Genomic DNA, 16,431 nt, shown 5'->3' on the forward strand with positions numbered 1-16,431 from the left:
TATTCAGATCCACTTGGGACCTTTCAAATTAATCTGTTTTGTTTTGTTTTTTCAATGGTAGGAAATGTGTCCAGAATTCTGTGATATATAAAGTGACTTTTTTGTGGTGGATGTATTGTGGGGAGGGACTAGAGAAATGATTAAAATGCAAGGAAAAAGGCAGCTTAGTATAGTGGACAAAAAACTCTTTCATTATAGTCAGGATGACATGGGTTCAAGTCTACCCTCTAACACATACCAACTATGTGGCCCTAAAAAAATCATTTAACTTCTGAGGCAAAGGCATGACTATAAGTTACAGATACATTTTCACCACAGGAATTCCCCTACACTGATGAAATCTCAGGTCCTAACCTCTCCTCCCAAAACTAGATTTTTAAAAATGTCTTCACCATAAAGACAATAATTTTTTGCAATAAAGATTAGTGTCAGTGAAATCATGCAAAATGTATTCATCTAAAAAATGTTAATTTTAAAATAAATTTTTGTGTGGACTCTGGATCTATTCATCTCTAGTCAGGACATGCTAAAAACAAGTTTTTAAAATCCCAAAGCCTTGTGAGGCTATTTGAAATTCCCTATGGTACCTTCTGTATCTCTTTGTCCTTTCGTTCTTATGACTAAGTAATCAAATTAACAAGTCTTTGTGAGGGAAAACAAAGATCTAGACAATTGTGTTACAAATAGGTGAATGATATAAACATAAAATTTAATTTGAGGCCACTGCTTTAGGTTACAATATTGGGACTAAATGAAATGGGGCACTAAAGATGGCAGAGTGGATAGTATGCTCAGTTCAAATCTAGCCTCAGACATTTACCAGCTGTGTGATCCTGGGCAAGTCACTTAAACTCTGTCTACCTCAGTTTCCTCATCTGTAAAATGGGGATAATAATAGCACCTACCTCTCATACTTGTTGAGAGGATCAAATGAGATAATAATTATAGAGAACTTAGTCCAGTGCCTTGGACAAAGTTAAGACCTGTATAAGAGTTAATTACTATTATATGAAAGATATATTTTGCCCTTATTTGAAGTACTGGTAGGATATTAGTCATTCATTAACAGTGTTTACATGTGAATAAAAAGATGTAAATTGAAATCTTTTGTGTTTTAAGTAGAAACATTTAAAAGCATGTGTTTAAATAATTGATAAGACTATATTACTGAGAAGCAGTTACCCTTGCTTGCCCCCTCAACACTAATTGTGGACAAAGTAGCTCTTAATTACAACTACACTCTTAGCCAAAAGACTAATGTTGTTCAAATTGAAAGTAACACTGGATCTCCCTGGGATTTGCTGATTAAGCATTTGCTGTATTGGGATGGGGGTGGGTTGAGATGATAACTTTGCAGAGAAGGATGGGCTCCACAAGTAATAATGAACCAGATTTTGCCAAATTATAGAATCTGAGTTTGAAGAGACTTCAGATACTATCTAGTCCAATGTATACACATATGCACGTGGGAAAAATAACTCCTGCTATACCAAACCCTACAAGATGTCCTTAGCCAGCTTTTGCCCAAAGATGTGGAGAGATGGGAAAGCCACTCTCTACCAAGGCTACCTGTACCAGTTTTATTAAAACTTTAATTCAGAGGAATGGGCAGTTAAGTGGCACAGTGTGGATAGAATGCCAGGCCCAGAGCCACAAAGACCCAAGTTAAAATTTGGCTTCAGATACTTATTAGCTATGTGACCCAGGGCAAATCACTTAACCTTGTTTGCCTCAGTTTCCTCATCTGTAAAAATAAGCTGGAGAAGGAAATGGTACGATTGAAACAACCAAACAACACAAACAAAATTATCTCAAAACTCTTTACCATCCTGGTGGCTCTCCTAAGATCATTCTACATCTTATCAATGGCCTTACTCAGATGTGATGCTCACAAGTGAATCAATGCTTCAGAAATGGTCTGATAAGGCATAGTACAGTGACACTATGCTCACCTCTTCCCTAGTCCTAAACACTGTCCCTTACTTAACACATCTTAAATTGAATCTTTTAATTGTTTTTTTTTTTTAACCTTTATATCACATTCTCAACTCGTGAGCTCACAGTCCTTGAAAACCCTTAGACTATTTTCTCCAGGTGAATGCTATATGTCCCTGCCTTTTTGTGATTGAGATTCGAAACTCATATATGACTTTACATATGCCCCTATTAAATCTCATCCTGTTAGGCTTGTCCCAATAATCTAATCTGCCAAGCCCTTTTTGAACTGGGATTTTGTCACCTGACACCTTAAGTATCACTCCTAATTTTGTATCATCTGAAAATTTGATAAACATTGTATTTATGTGTGCATAGCACACTATTAATTAGGGTATATACTTCCAGGTATGTTTTTTAAGGTGAATGTTTACTGAATACTCAATCATAAAGGACGTTTTTTTCATCAAACTAAAGAAACTAAAACTTAATGAAACTTATTTTAACTAACTTCTAAACTTACTTTAAAGGGTAAAAATTGGCAGAGGTTTGCTTTTAATCATAAACAGCCCTTTATTTTAAAATAACCTTTTTAGGCTTATCATGTGGACTTAAAAAAAATCTTTCCAATTGTACCCTTTTCCCCTTACTCTGAACTTCACCATAAAGGACCAATAAAAGAACTAGTGACATCCCTTAAAATTTTTAAATTTGCCTTTCCTGACCATATCAGCCAAAGTTCCAGGGCCACATTTTATGGGCTGAGCCATGGGGGGAAAATAAACAGGACTGAAGTGGGGAAATAGTCTCTTTGCTTTTTCTCTGACCTGAATACAACTATTTGGAGTCCTTACAAGTTAAAAAAAAAAAAAGGAGATCCTGTGAATGGGAAAAAGGAAGACAGATCTGATTCTGATAGAAGCTAGGCTCCACCAAGTAAAAACACCCCTCTAGCTAGGTGATCCAGTGGGTAGGGCATAGTACACTGAGGAAAGTCATAGTAATACCTACTGTACAGTATTGTCAGGAGGATCAAATAAGTTGACATATGTTAAGTGCTTTGCAAACCTTAAAGTACTACATAAATGCTAGCTATTGGGGACTGCAGCTGTGGGGAAATGAATGGAAAGCAGAGGAAGGAGGTAAGAGTAGTAATAGCATAGACTGCAGAAACCCACTGTCCCCAGAAACTGGGAAAGCAACTCCCACCTCTGGCAACCTCCACTGCAGGGGGACATCTCTCCCTTTGGGGCAGATTAAAGTATTACTGGGCACACCCACCACACCCTTGTCTTGGGACTAAGTTTAAAACAGCTCAGCCCAAGTCCAGCCCTGGGGCACTCCACTAGACATCAAGCTCAGCTTGAAAAATTAATGACTACTTTTGGGGCCTTGCCATTTTATTAGTATCAAATCCCCACAGTGATAGTTTTCAATACATATATCATGTCTATAAGAATCATATGATAGATATTGACATTCTAAATCCTATACATGGTACAGCTACAATATTCTGATCTATGTTTATCAACAGTTGATCAATAAACCAATAAACATTTATTAAGCCCCTACTATGTGCCAGACACTGTGCTAAGCCCTGGGTATATACAAAGAGGCAAAAAACAATCTCTGCCCTCAAGGAACTTAAAATTTAATGGGGGAGACAGCATGCTACACACACACACACACACACACACACACACACACGCATATACACACGCAAGCAGGCACGCATAAACACAAAGCAAGCTATATACTGAATGAATAGGAAATAATAGAGAGAAGGCACTAGAATTAATCGGATAAGGAAAGGAAGTATATCTTGAACTATTCTTGATAAAACCATGCAAGTTACTTGTGATGAATGTTGCCTTTTTTGGGAGGCCTTTAATGATATTTCTAGAATTTTTCCAGGAAGCAAAGCCACTCTTACTGGTCTTTTTAGTTAAGAAGCTCCATTTTCTTCTCTCTTTTTGAAAATTGGGACAACATTCTTAGGTCCTGGAGCCCATCTCTGTTTTTTTCCAGTATGTTTCAGAACCTCCTAAGTGAATCTTAGTGATCATTCTCATCAGTTTTTAGTACCCTAGGATGTAGTCCAGCTCTGCCTGGTGATTTGAATTGATCCAGATCACCTAGGTGCTATGTTGTTCAGGCATGTTCATCTCTTCATGACCCCATCTAAGGTTTTGTGGGCAAAGATACTGGAGTGGTTTGTCATTTCCACCTCCAGCTCATTTACAGATAAGGAAATTGAGGCAAACAGGATTAAGTACTTGCCCAGGGTCACATAGCTAGTAAGTCTCTGAGGCTAGATTTGAACTCAAGAAGATAGATGAGTTTTCCTGATTTCAGGACTGGAACTCTATCCACTGCCACACCTAGCTGGCCTGCTATGGACTATCTCCCTACTTTTCTCCCAAATCACATAGTATGCCAGAAAGAACACTGATTTCAGAGTCATAAAACTCTGAATTAAATATGTCATGGATTAAAATCTGGATCTGAGTCTTACTCTCTGTGTGACCTCAGACAAGTTACTCAACTTTAATTTTCTCATCTCTGAAATAAAAGAATTGAACTAGATTTCCACTAAACATAAATCACTGATACTATGATCTTGGGTCCTAACTACCTATTAACCATTTTTGTTCTTTTCTTAGAATTGAATAGCTCCTCCTCTTTTTTATACAATCTAGCAATTATTCTAGGCATTATATTAAAGTAATAAATTAATATTTCCTTATTCAATGATTAGTTTGAAATTATTAAGCATGAGGAGTTAGTAGTAAAGAAATATTTGAGGAGAGAATATGTTATAATTTAATATTCATTTGCTGCTCTTTCTTAAAACTGTATTTGTGGTGTGTGGTTGTGTGTGTGTGTTCATGTGTGTGTTACAACTAAAGACCAAAAGCTAATGTTCACAGCAGGAAGAACAATTAGTAAATTAAATAAATGTGCCTTTGTGTACCCCTTGTTTTGAAGGTTACTTGTTTAATTAAAGTCTTCAGCCTTGATCAGAATCATTACCACATGAAACTATTTGATGATACTGATTTAACTCTGAAATGTAATACTCATGTAATACAAACAGCTTTTATGTACTAATGACCTAAACTCAAGACACAACTTAATTAAATAAACAATTAGTTTTGGGAATAAAAATATAAACAGAAACATAATTCAAGAATATCATAATCATCCTTCCATGCTGTGTTGATTAACCAGTATTTGGTCTTTAATTGTGACATATATACCTTTCAATTCACTATTTCATAGTTGCCCTAATATTCAGATACAAAAGTAATTTATTAGAATGTATTTTCATAGTATTCAATGGAACTCTATGACACATATAGCTGGGTCTGAATTTAGAAGAGCTTTAAGTGGTGATTAGGTTAAATGGTCACTTTTTCCTATGAGGAGAGACAAAGAGTGTGGACATTTGCAGTCTGACAGTGTTGTCCTAATACCTGCCTCAATATTGCATGCCTATCTTGGCTTGACACTCATTCCAATCTGTAATCTCATTTTTGGGTGATTTGGGTTTGGCTAGTTCCTCATTTACTAATTCAGAATCTGGCTTCATGCTTGGACTACTTTGGTTACTTCATTCTCCCTTGACCTTGATCTCTCACTTAAGAAGGTTTCCATGCCCCGTTCCTGGTGCTCAGCTCTGATCTCTTACATAAACTAGGATATGTTGAGTGCCTATTGGGGCCTTGGCAAAATAAGAAAAAGTATAAATTATGACAATCTCACTTGAACTCATATCCCTCTAACCTGTACTTACAAAACCACACATGAGATCTATAATCTGTTGTGGCCTTTCTGATAGGTGGAATGCTAATTATTTTTTAAACCCAACTTAAAGATCAGAGTAAGTCTTATCTGTGGCCTTATTTATCTCAAACTATATATTTATTTCTCTTGCTGAAGATTATGTAGCATACAGAGTCTGATACAATCATTCAACATGCTCTCTTTGAAAAATAATGTGCATTACAGTAGCAAGGATACTCTAGTTTTTACAGTCTACACCATGATGCTTAGTACAGTGCCTGGTACATAGTAAGCGCTTAATAAATGTTAATTGATGGTACTTCTTATGTAGAAGTCTTTTCTGTTCTTGAATCCTCAAAAATAGTACTTTGGATTCTGAATTAGTTTTTGAGGAAATGTCGAAATGAAGCTCATAACTAATTAGCGTTATGATGTTCTTCCTCTTCAGAAACTGCCTCTTTGGGAGCCCGAGTGTGTGAGGATGATCTAACAGAGCAGCATTTGAGACCAACTGCAGGTAATGCATTGCCATCTGCCAGTTCATGTTTTGTACAAACCCTTGGGGTGGGGTAGAGACTGCTGTCATGTTGTTTTCCCAGAACATCTTCAAGTTGTATTAAATGAGGTTTATTTTTCGGTAATGATTATATTACTTGGCACTGGTCATATCACTCATATGAATATATGAAAATTAAAGCTAAATACATAGTATATGACTGTACATAGCATCTTTTTAAAAGAAATGATGAAATGCTATTTTCTGCTTTAGCTGTGAACTTAGCATGTTGTCATTTATATTATAGTTACCAGTATTCCTTCTAAACTTCAGGCTCCATAAAAGCACATAGGGGACCATCATTTTGTCCCTGTAACTGGCTAAGATTCCTTAAGTACAGAGAATTAGTCAAAATGTGTTGAATTGGCTAGGGACTGGACCTGTGATTGTCATTGATGTAAGGGATTCCTGAATGAAGAAATGCAGGTCAATGTACAATGACCTTGTGTATACAATGCAGGTCAGTACCTTCTTTGCAACTGAGTATCTTTAGACTTTAAGCTCATATACTTTATGGTATTTAAAAAATGGATACGTTAAGTGACTTTTCACACTGTCACACAGGTATGAGAAGCAGTAATTGAACTCAGATCTATCAGGCTCCATGGCCCTCTCTTTTCCTAGTACACATTCACCATACTGCCATACCACCATTATACCCCCACTGCCTTTCTTTGTTGAATCATTTAATTGAATAACTGGTTTTAGCAGATCTAGCTAGAGCTCAATCAAAAAAGTGTCAGTGAGCCCCATCATTTGTCTAATTTTTGCTAAATACATAAAGGATCATAGTATCATAGCTTTAGATCTATAAGGGACCTTCACATCCTTTGAGCCCAGCTTCCTAATAGAGGCCAAGTGACTTGCCCAAGGTCACATAGCTAGTAAATGTCTGAGGTAGATTTTGACCCCAGGTCTTCCTTGTGTCCTATTATACCATGTTGCCTAGGCAGTTTGAATTTTTGTATTAAATTAGCTATTTAGGTGTCATGTTGATAACACCAAAACTTTTTATATTTAAAGTTTCTTTGTCTTAGGGAATATCTAAATTTATTTTCATGGATTATCAGCATTCTTTTCTTCTTGAAATTATTTTGTATTTACTTGTATGCATGCTGTATCTTCTGAGTAATATGTAAACTCTTTTTAGGCAAAATCCATTTTGTTTCTGTCCTTGTATCCCTAAAGCCTAGCACTATTCCTTGCACCTAGTAGGTACTTGATAAATGTTTGCTGAGTTGAATTGGATTTATCTCAGAAATAATAGCTAGCTGAGAAATATTGCAGATTATTGTATGATTGTAAATTCTTTGTCTGTGATTTTTGCTATAGCATAGCCAAACAAATCACCTGAAAGTTTATCTGTCCTCAGCAGTGATTTGCCCATGTTTCTCCTATATTGACATAGCTTTGTTTTACAAATTTATAAAATGAGGATGATAATGATATGGTGTGGAAAATGATAAGAAAAAAAAATTTGTAACTATAAAAGTACATTTGAAATGCAGAATGCTGTAATGATAATGGCAATGGATTTGCAATCAGAGGACCTGGGTCCTAGTCCTTTCTGATCATGCCATTTACTCAGCTGTATGACTTTTTTGACAAAACACTTAATTTTTTCATCTATAAAGTAAAAAGACAGGAATAAATGATCTCCCCAATCCTTTCCAGCTCTTACAATGATTCCAATATTTGTTTAGGCAAAACCACGTCCTGAAAATAAAGTCAAGGACTGGCCTTCCTAACAGATTTGAGACGTGAAGTTAATATAAACATTTACATTAGGACATGTAGTATTCACAGCGCTATTTCCCCCTTTGTACCTGTCTATATGGAACCAGAGAGGGTGTTATATACAAGCAGGCCTACCCAGAGGTTTCTTAGGAGAACCTGATTGTCGGTGACTCATTAACAGCGACTCAGGACGTTTTTGTCAAGAAAACAATATGGAAGAAGCAGTTTGAACAACAGGGAACAAAAGTTAGAATCACATTGTGGTACTATCTGCCGAAATGTTTCCTTGTTCTTGAGTAGGTATCGTATGTCTAATCAGTCTTAAATGTTTCTACTGCAAAATTGTTTCTTATCCTCCTTCAAAGGTCCAAAAACAAGAAAATTGTACATAATCTCCTCTCTTAACCAAAGAGTTACTTCAGTGTAAAGTAAAATTAAACGGAAGTAGGTCCTGGATTTACATATTAATAGTGCCTTACAGTCCTGTCTCACTTTAAGTTTAAGAAGGAAGTAGGTGGCATAGTAGGAAGAAAACTGCACTTGGCACAATGAACTAGACTAAAAAGCTGGATTATCTGACATTCCATCAACCAGAAATCTCCACTAATCAGCTCTTCCACACTTTTATGCAAGTAAATGAGCTGATACCAGAGATTTGTTTTTAAAAGCTGTCTGGAAAATACACATCAGCCCACTCTCCTCTACCAACTACATTTAAGCATAAAATCATAACAAATAACTTACTTTCACGTAGCATTTGACAGTTCTACAAAGTGCTTTCACATTCATTATCTAATTTTCTCATGGCTAGCTGAAGTTCGTAATGATGACCCTGGGACATTGCCAAATCCTGAAAAGATGCCCAGGATTGCTTTGGGATTCAGTGTTTTAGCATGATATATTTAAAAAATAATAATCTAATACTAGTAGTCCATCAATGGTAGAAAAGTATCTATTAACTAGAACAACCTATTCATTCCTAAGCATGTTAGATATCAGAGATTTTACTTATATTGAATTAATCCCCCTTTTGGAGAACTGTAAAAACTCTTTTCTCCCATTTTCCTCAGAAAAGACCTCACTGGCATGAGTTACTGTTCCCTGCTTCCTCTTCAAATGTACACACTGTGGGCTTTAAAAAATTCACAGTGCTTTTTCTTAGGAGACTCAGGATTAATGCTACCCAAACCCAGTTGTATATTAAAGCCATAGGACACAAGCTGTCACAGTCAGCTGAGGCTCAGATCAGAGGCTTATCATCAAAGAAGGAAGAGAGCCTAAATGCCCAGGAAAAAACGACCAAAGTACCACTCCTGGCTTGCATAAATGGCTATGAATTACAAGTCAATGAAGAGTAGTTATTCATCCATCGCTGGTTTTAAAAGAGAAAACTTGAATAAATCACGTTCAAACTTTTTCTTCAAAAGTTAATAATGAATGAGTTACTATAAAAGTACTATAGATTAGAATACTTTTTGCATTTTAATTTCATAAACTTTGTTAACTTATTGAAGTGATTTTTTTACTTCTCTTATAAAAACCTTGAGATTTTATCTTCTCTATTTTAATTGAAAGATTTTTCTATGATTCATCATTTATTGAAGCACTAACGAAATTTAATAACTATTTTTAATTTAGGTATAGCATATAAATATATAATTTGGTATTTTTCAAAAAGATATTTTTGATAGTTTTTGTAAACAAAACTGTAAAATGAAATATATGTAAAGATTTTCAAGCATGTTCCCCAAATTCTGTGTACATATTTTATGCATGCGTATTAATTAAATTCAATTTGGGAAGCAGTAAGCACTCACTATGTATTTGACATAGGGTGCAAAAATGAAATGAGATCCTGCCTTGCACTTCAAAAAACTCTGATTAATAAAAGTCTATTGCTGAATTTATTAGTAAACACAAGAACTACTTTGGTAGGGGATTTTCTCTATTTGGTGTATGTTGGCTAGAGGAATATAAGTGAGCCACTTTGAATTTTCAAATAGATAACATTCCCAAACATGACTACCAAGGTGGTTCTTGTGTTTACTAATCAATTTATCAATTTTTATCAGTCATACTTTTTGAGGGGCAAATCATATCTATTCATGTATTTTAATTATGCATGTAAAATATATTTATATATTTGGTGTTTATTGGCTATACATGTACATTTATATGATATTTGTTAACTAGAGAAATATATGTGTGAATGTATGTGAATACAGTATCAGAGTGTGTGTGTGTGTGTGTGTGTGTACAAGGGGCCACAGAAGTCCAAGTATTTCGTTTCATCTTTGCATTAAAATGATAATAGTCTTTATGAGATGTATGTTGTTGGTCTGATTTTTTTGCACGATTAAAAATTTGCCCTGTTTTATGGCCCCAAAGAGCCTACCTGCAATAAACAGCTCTCACCTTCCAAACCATAAAACGAGCCTGCCTTGCTTGAACTTTAGAGCTAATTGCCTGGCTACATCAAAGGAAGCACCAGAGGACTGGGAAAAAATCACAGAAGGGGTGATGAGGGTTGTGGTGGGGGGGCAACTTCACCTCCAAAGGTTATGTGTTTGTGGCTTGGAAGAGTCCTGCAAAGTTATGGCCTCAGAACTGCTGTTTGCGATTAAGTTGATGGGGAAAGTCTATCCCACAATCTCTCCCTGCTGCTGACACAGAGTCTTTGTTCGCATTCAGATTTCTCAAACTGTTGCCAGGGTCAGGCTGAGGTCAGACACCACGATGATGTATAGAAGAACATGTCTGGGAATTTCTCTCACACTTAAAGCACATACCAGGAAAACAGGAGAGCACCCTGCAAAAAAAAATGTCCTGATGAGACCCAGATTACACTGTAGCTTTTTTGTTTTAGTAGCTTCATAATTTTCTTTTTCTTCTGGTGACACACAATGTTTTATTAATGTGTGCTGCGATAGCCCTTACAATTTTATGTCCCCTCAAGATAAGGACACTCAGTAGCCCTTTGACACTTTATTTTCCAGCCCTGGGGAAAAGGTCCAGTAAATCTACTGAAAGAAGCCCTGTGTCCATTCCGTAGGATGAGTTGAGAAGTAATTGCCATAGGCTGCCTTAGGCCCCAGGGCCTGACACTGGATATGAGCCTCACGTGGGTGCACTTGGCATTAACATAACCCAATCCAGTCATGATCACAGCTACACAGCATCCCAAACTGTGCTCCCCTGCCACCCTTACAAATACAGCCTCCCTTCCAGCTGTGACAAGGGACCCTACCGTGTTTGATTAGCAATCATCACTGAGGGGGAAAAACAGGCTAAAACAGCGAAGTCTTTCCCTCCCCAGCTCTCCCTCACAGGCCCCGCTTCTCATGGTAATTTCCCTCTATGCATTTGCCTACCAGGGCTGTTTACCTCTGACTGCGGTCCTTTTGGCCACCCAAACTGGGGCCTACACCTCATTTTGTGTATACAGCCTGAACCGTAAACATGCACCGTTACTTGATCTGTGGCATGTTCTCAGAAAAGGGCTGGCAGCTGTAACAAACAAACGGTTTAATTTCAAATTCACTAAATGCTTTTTTTGCATCTAACTTTTAGATGTGCTCCTGGAGGCTGCAGGGGCCTCCTCCATTGTTGTTCTGCTTACTCAGGGGCAGGGCATGGTTGGCAAGTGAGGCACTAAGTAGCAATTTTTTTGTGCTCAGCTGCTACATATGACAGAGGATATTTCATTCTGTTGTCAGAATGTTATTAATAAAACATGGGGTGTGGAGAGGGCCACGATTTCCCCTTTCAATCACTATAGCATTTGCAATGAAAATTTTATGCAGTGTGTAATTTTCAGTTAATGCTTGACACTTAAAATGTCGGTAGCCAGGCATTTTGTATGGTTACTGAAGGGTTAATTGTATCATGTTCTCTGCATAAAAGCTGTGCTTATCAAAAGCAAATAAGAGGAGTGTATGCAAATGTGTGTCTGTGACCTTTTGCCTTTCCAGGGTTAATTTATATGGTCATTAAAGATTTTATGAAATTGAGCAGCCTGGTGCTTCAAATCCCATTTTACCTTCTTCTCCTAATTTATGTAATTCCTACCTGAATGGGGAAATATGATTTTTATTTTTCGTGCTGCAATGAAAACAGCATGCCATGCTGTGGGGAGTTGCAAGTCTGGTTATCTGGCATTACTCAGATTGCTAAAAATTCATTAAAATGTGACATCAGCACAGTGAGAGACAAATGATCACAGGATGAAAGAGAACAGTGGGTCTTTCACGGATTAGTGCTACACAGCCCCAGCATAGAAGCTAACTGCATAAACAGATTAATCCACCAGCAGCAGCATAGCTAAGATTTACAGAATAATTAAATAGGGTTGAGTTACTGTGAAGATTTCCATGTAATCTAGCTGGTGTGAACACGTAAGTGAGGTGTGGATGATGCTGTTCTCTCTGAAGCAATGTACCATTTTAGGTCCCTTACAGGAAGAGCTCCCCCTATGGAAGGCAATTGTCAACTCTTCAGAACAGCTAAAGGTTTTTGTCCATCATGAAATACAGTGGGACATTTTCATACTGCTGGTGATAAAGGGAAAGGGATTATAACCACCTTATGGTATAAGGATGCCTGCGTTGTGCCAGTTTGTAATTGTTAGACTTTCAAAGACTTGACCTTCAAAGGTTCTTCTACTACAGTCAGAGAATGTTATGTCTAAGTGATTTACGGCCCCACCTTATGTGACTTTAAATTATAAGGTTATGTATGTTTTATGTTTTATTTTATTCATTGCTCTGTGGGTTTAAAAAAAATTACAGATGCCTTCTAGTCAGGGAATACAAAATGAATTGCTTTAGATATGAATTCACATTGGCAATTTCATAAGCTCTCACTAAAGAAATGTTTGTAACTTCTTATTTGAATGTGAATTCTTACAAATGATTCAAAATGAACATAAAAACTTTAAATGTGTCCCTCTTGTTTGGTGGAATACTCTGGCTCTTGAGTGATGTCATTTGGTCCCTAAAGTTTGGCATTTTTTTTTCCCTTTCTTAACAGAAGAACAAGGGGAAGAGCCAGAAGCAGCCATTAAACCTACATCCGTGGTTGCTGATGATGATAAAGACACAAGTGAGAAAGACAGCACTGAAGGCAAAAAAGCTAGTCACGATCCTGGTAAGATGCTAGAAATTTTCAGACCCCACCCCCAGCTTCATTCCTTCTCTCCCTCCCCCCTTTCTTTTTGCCTTTTGGAGGGCAATTGGGGTTAAGTAACTTGCCCAAAGTCACTCTGGCTAGTAAGTATTAAGTGTCTGAGGATGGATTTGAACTCAGGTCCTCCTAACTCCAGGACTGGTGCTCTATTCACTGCTCCACCTAGCCACCCCTCCCTCCCCTTTTCCATAAGACTTATTAAAAGCTTTTTCATTTCAAATTGTCTGGACATCCCTACTACTATTCATTGCATGTGCATTTTGCATGTGATTTCTATCAGTAGCCTCCCATTGACCTATTTTTAATCATAACCATCTGACAGAATAGATGCGGATAAGTTGAAGAATATTACAGGACGACCAGTGAGATTATTTTTTAATCAAATCAGTTTGTGTGCTTGTAATTTTTTAAGCGTCTTTCATTAATCTTAGCTGTACTTGTGATTCCTCTGATGGCATATTAATTTTTCATAAGCATAGGATTAGATACCACTTGAATTTTTGTCCTACACTCATATACCCCTCCACCCTCATAACCCTAAGAATATGTGGAGTTTTTTTTTCTTTTCTGTCTGACAACTTATGCTCAAGAATTTGCCCTTTTCAGGGGCATTTGAGGCATTTCAAACAAAATACATGAAATCCAGTGGAAAAAGTTTACAGATGATTCAGCCTTAGTAAGAGGAAATATCATTGAAAACGGATTAGGAGGTAGGTAATTTTGATCTCCTTGAATAGACAAATCCCAGTAATGAAAGCTACTGTCTTTGAAAACAAACCCTTCATGTCATGACATTTACTGGTGCACAAACAAACCCTGGGCCAGCATCTGCCTTAGATACCTAAGGCTTTTTCTCTGTTTGATTTGGCAAATATATAACTTCATCCATGCTTTTTTATGTATGAGATGGAGATCTATGGTTGCAATGCATATTACATTGGCTACTTTGGGTTTACGCTATACCTAGTTACATTATGTTAGCTTCATTGAAGCTAAAGAAGGGCTGAAATGGGTGCAAGCCTATTACTGTTAGGTAATCATTTCTCTTTTCCTTGTTATCCCTGTGACAACTGCATATAGAGAAGCTTGTATTCACTATGATGACATTTAGTTGTACAGAAAATATCATCTTACCTGCAAGTTGACTTAAATCCGAATTACCCCATATTTGTAATTCAGCCTTAAGTTTGGGGATAGGCTTCAAAAATTGCTTGATAGACATTCTCCCATAAGCTAAATTTATTTCAGGAGGCAGTGAGGAAAGCTGCTTTTAAGTTTACTTCTGGACATATAGTGTGTAGTTGGCACTGCAATTAGATCTTGTTGGCTTCAGTTTAAAAATGCTAGTAAAACAAAATTTGAGGAACCATCAAATATAGTACACTAGTAGTCTTGCTTATGAGTACATTATTGGTGAAGACCCTGAAGTGCCTAATGATGAGATAATGTTAAGGGCAATATGTTAACGTTTCTTGAAAAAGGTAGCTATCATTTTTCCAATATCAATGCAAGCATTGTACTAGGAAAATACTCCTTAAGGAGAGCATCACAAACCCATTATTAAGGAAATCGTAAGGGAACAGATTTAGTGCAAGAAGTAAACTGAACCCTGAGAAATTAAATTAAGACCATACAAGTAGAATAAGATGCACAAGCAGGATTTGAATTCAGGCCCTCTGAATCCTAAAAAGGAGATCTGCTTGAATCCTGACATTCATTATGCATAAAATACACAGAAGGTCTCATTCTTTACCTGTATCATCAATGAATACTTATTGAGTGTCTGCATAATACTATAATAGTTATCGTTATTTTGGACTCTAGAAATCTTCCAGTGATTTAAAGGAGAAAACTGGTTTAGATCCAAATTTGAAGAAAGGAATTTTCTAGGAATCCAGTGCCTATATCTACCACTGAGGATAAAAATGTATTTGGAGGCAATGATAAAGATAGACAGAATCTATACTCGTAAGCATTATTTAGTGCTCTGCAGGAGGAGTGGTGTCCTAGGGCCTGAAGAGTAGCCATGGTTCTCTCTATGTGGCTAATTTTACTTTAGAAGAGTCATTTATGAAGTTCAGAGAATAGAGCCCATTGTATGCTCTTCACATACCTGCAGGGCTAGAAGTAGATTCAAAATAAAAATCAGCTAAAAGCAGTCCCTGATATGCAAAATAATTGTTCTTGGCACCTGACAGCTACCCACAAGAGGGGCTCTTGTTTCAACTCTTAAACTGCACTTGTGGCAAAGTTTTCTGCTTTCTAAATCAAGTCTTTGTGGATAGAAAACTCTTACCATGGAATGAATTTTTACTTAGCAAATATTTCTAATAAGTGCATAACCATGTATGTGTAATTGTATGTCAATCAGGACTTTTTTTTTTAGTTGTGTTCTAAGTCTTTCCAAAGAAATATCAAGAAAACTTTAAAAAAAGTAATATCAACCTTAACAAGTTAACAGGAAAATAGCATGTCCCCTCTTTCATGTAGAATTTGTTAAACAGGAAAGATTAACATATGTTTAGTAACAGTATGTTTGTGTAAGTTCTTGTGCTGTGTTCTTTACTTTATCTCAAGGACTAGAGCTTCCAAGACCAGACTTGGCAATTTGCAAGTTATATTTGTTGAATATTCATTCATAATAGAAAAGCCTCCTAATGCCTCATTTATATTGTCATTTAAATCTAGTGCCACTTTAGATTAATTATAATCCAAATTACAGCTCTATGCAGTGCAAGAATTAATATGGAGTTTATCCAGATTAATACATTTGCATTGAAAATGTAATATGTCTCTGCCATGGCTAAGGGGACCAGTTTTTAATAAGGTAGTAAACATGAGGAAAGATGGAAATTAACCTTCATTATTGCAATTAAAATTATCCTTTCATTCTAGTCTAATTAGAATACTGTACCAGTAATAATAATTTTAGAATTATTTGGAGTAGAATAACATCCTCTGTTATATCTAAAGTCTTAAATTATGTAAACTTTATCAAATACATTGATTCATAAATAATAACCTAGTGTTTGGGTTTATTTTTTTTCAAGGTTTGTTTTGTTAGTACATGTGGTTTATTGGATTTTCCTCACTTGTTATGAACATAAACCATTTTAGACCTGTATTTTAGGAGCATTATTAGAGAGGCAGAATCTAAACTGTAATGAATTATGGCATTTTCACATTAGTAATCTTATACAAGTTAAATAATCTCTTAACTGACAGATAATCAT

The 16,431-nt window shown here is 36.4% G+C and overlaps 1 protein-coding gene across 5 annotated transcripts in view; it reads left to right on the plus strand.

The window, feature by feature from the left end:
• The window catches only part of ZFHX4 (zinc finger homeobox 4), a 239,808-nt gene that overhangs the window by 200,249 nt on the left and 23,128 nt on the right, over positions 1-16,431 (plus strand). For all 5 annotated transcript variants that reach the window (XM_069100148.1, XM_069100147.1, XM_069100145.1 and 2 more), the window contains exons 5-6: positions 6,170-6,238; positions 13,043-13,159. In XM_069100148.1, the coding sequence (XP_068956249.1) occupies positions 6,170-6,238; positions 13,043-13,159 (186 nt within the window). The remainder of the gene's footprint in view (positions 1-6,169; positions 6,239-13,042; positions 13,160-16,431) is intronic.

Source organism: Petaurus breviceps, unplaced genomic scaffold (genome assembly GCF_028583685.1).
Source record: "Petaurus breviceps papuanus isolate PSGF00001 unplaced genomic scaffold, PetGlider_PUasm1.0 38, whole genome shotgun sequence".
NCBI classification, from domain to species: domain Eukaryota; kingdom Metazoa; phylum Chordata; class Mammalia; order Diprotodontia; family Petauridae; genus Petaurus; species Petaurus breviceps.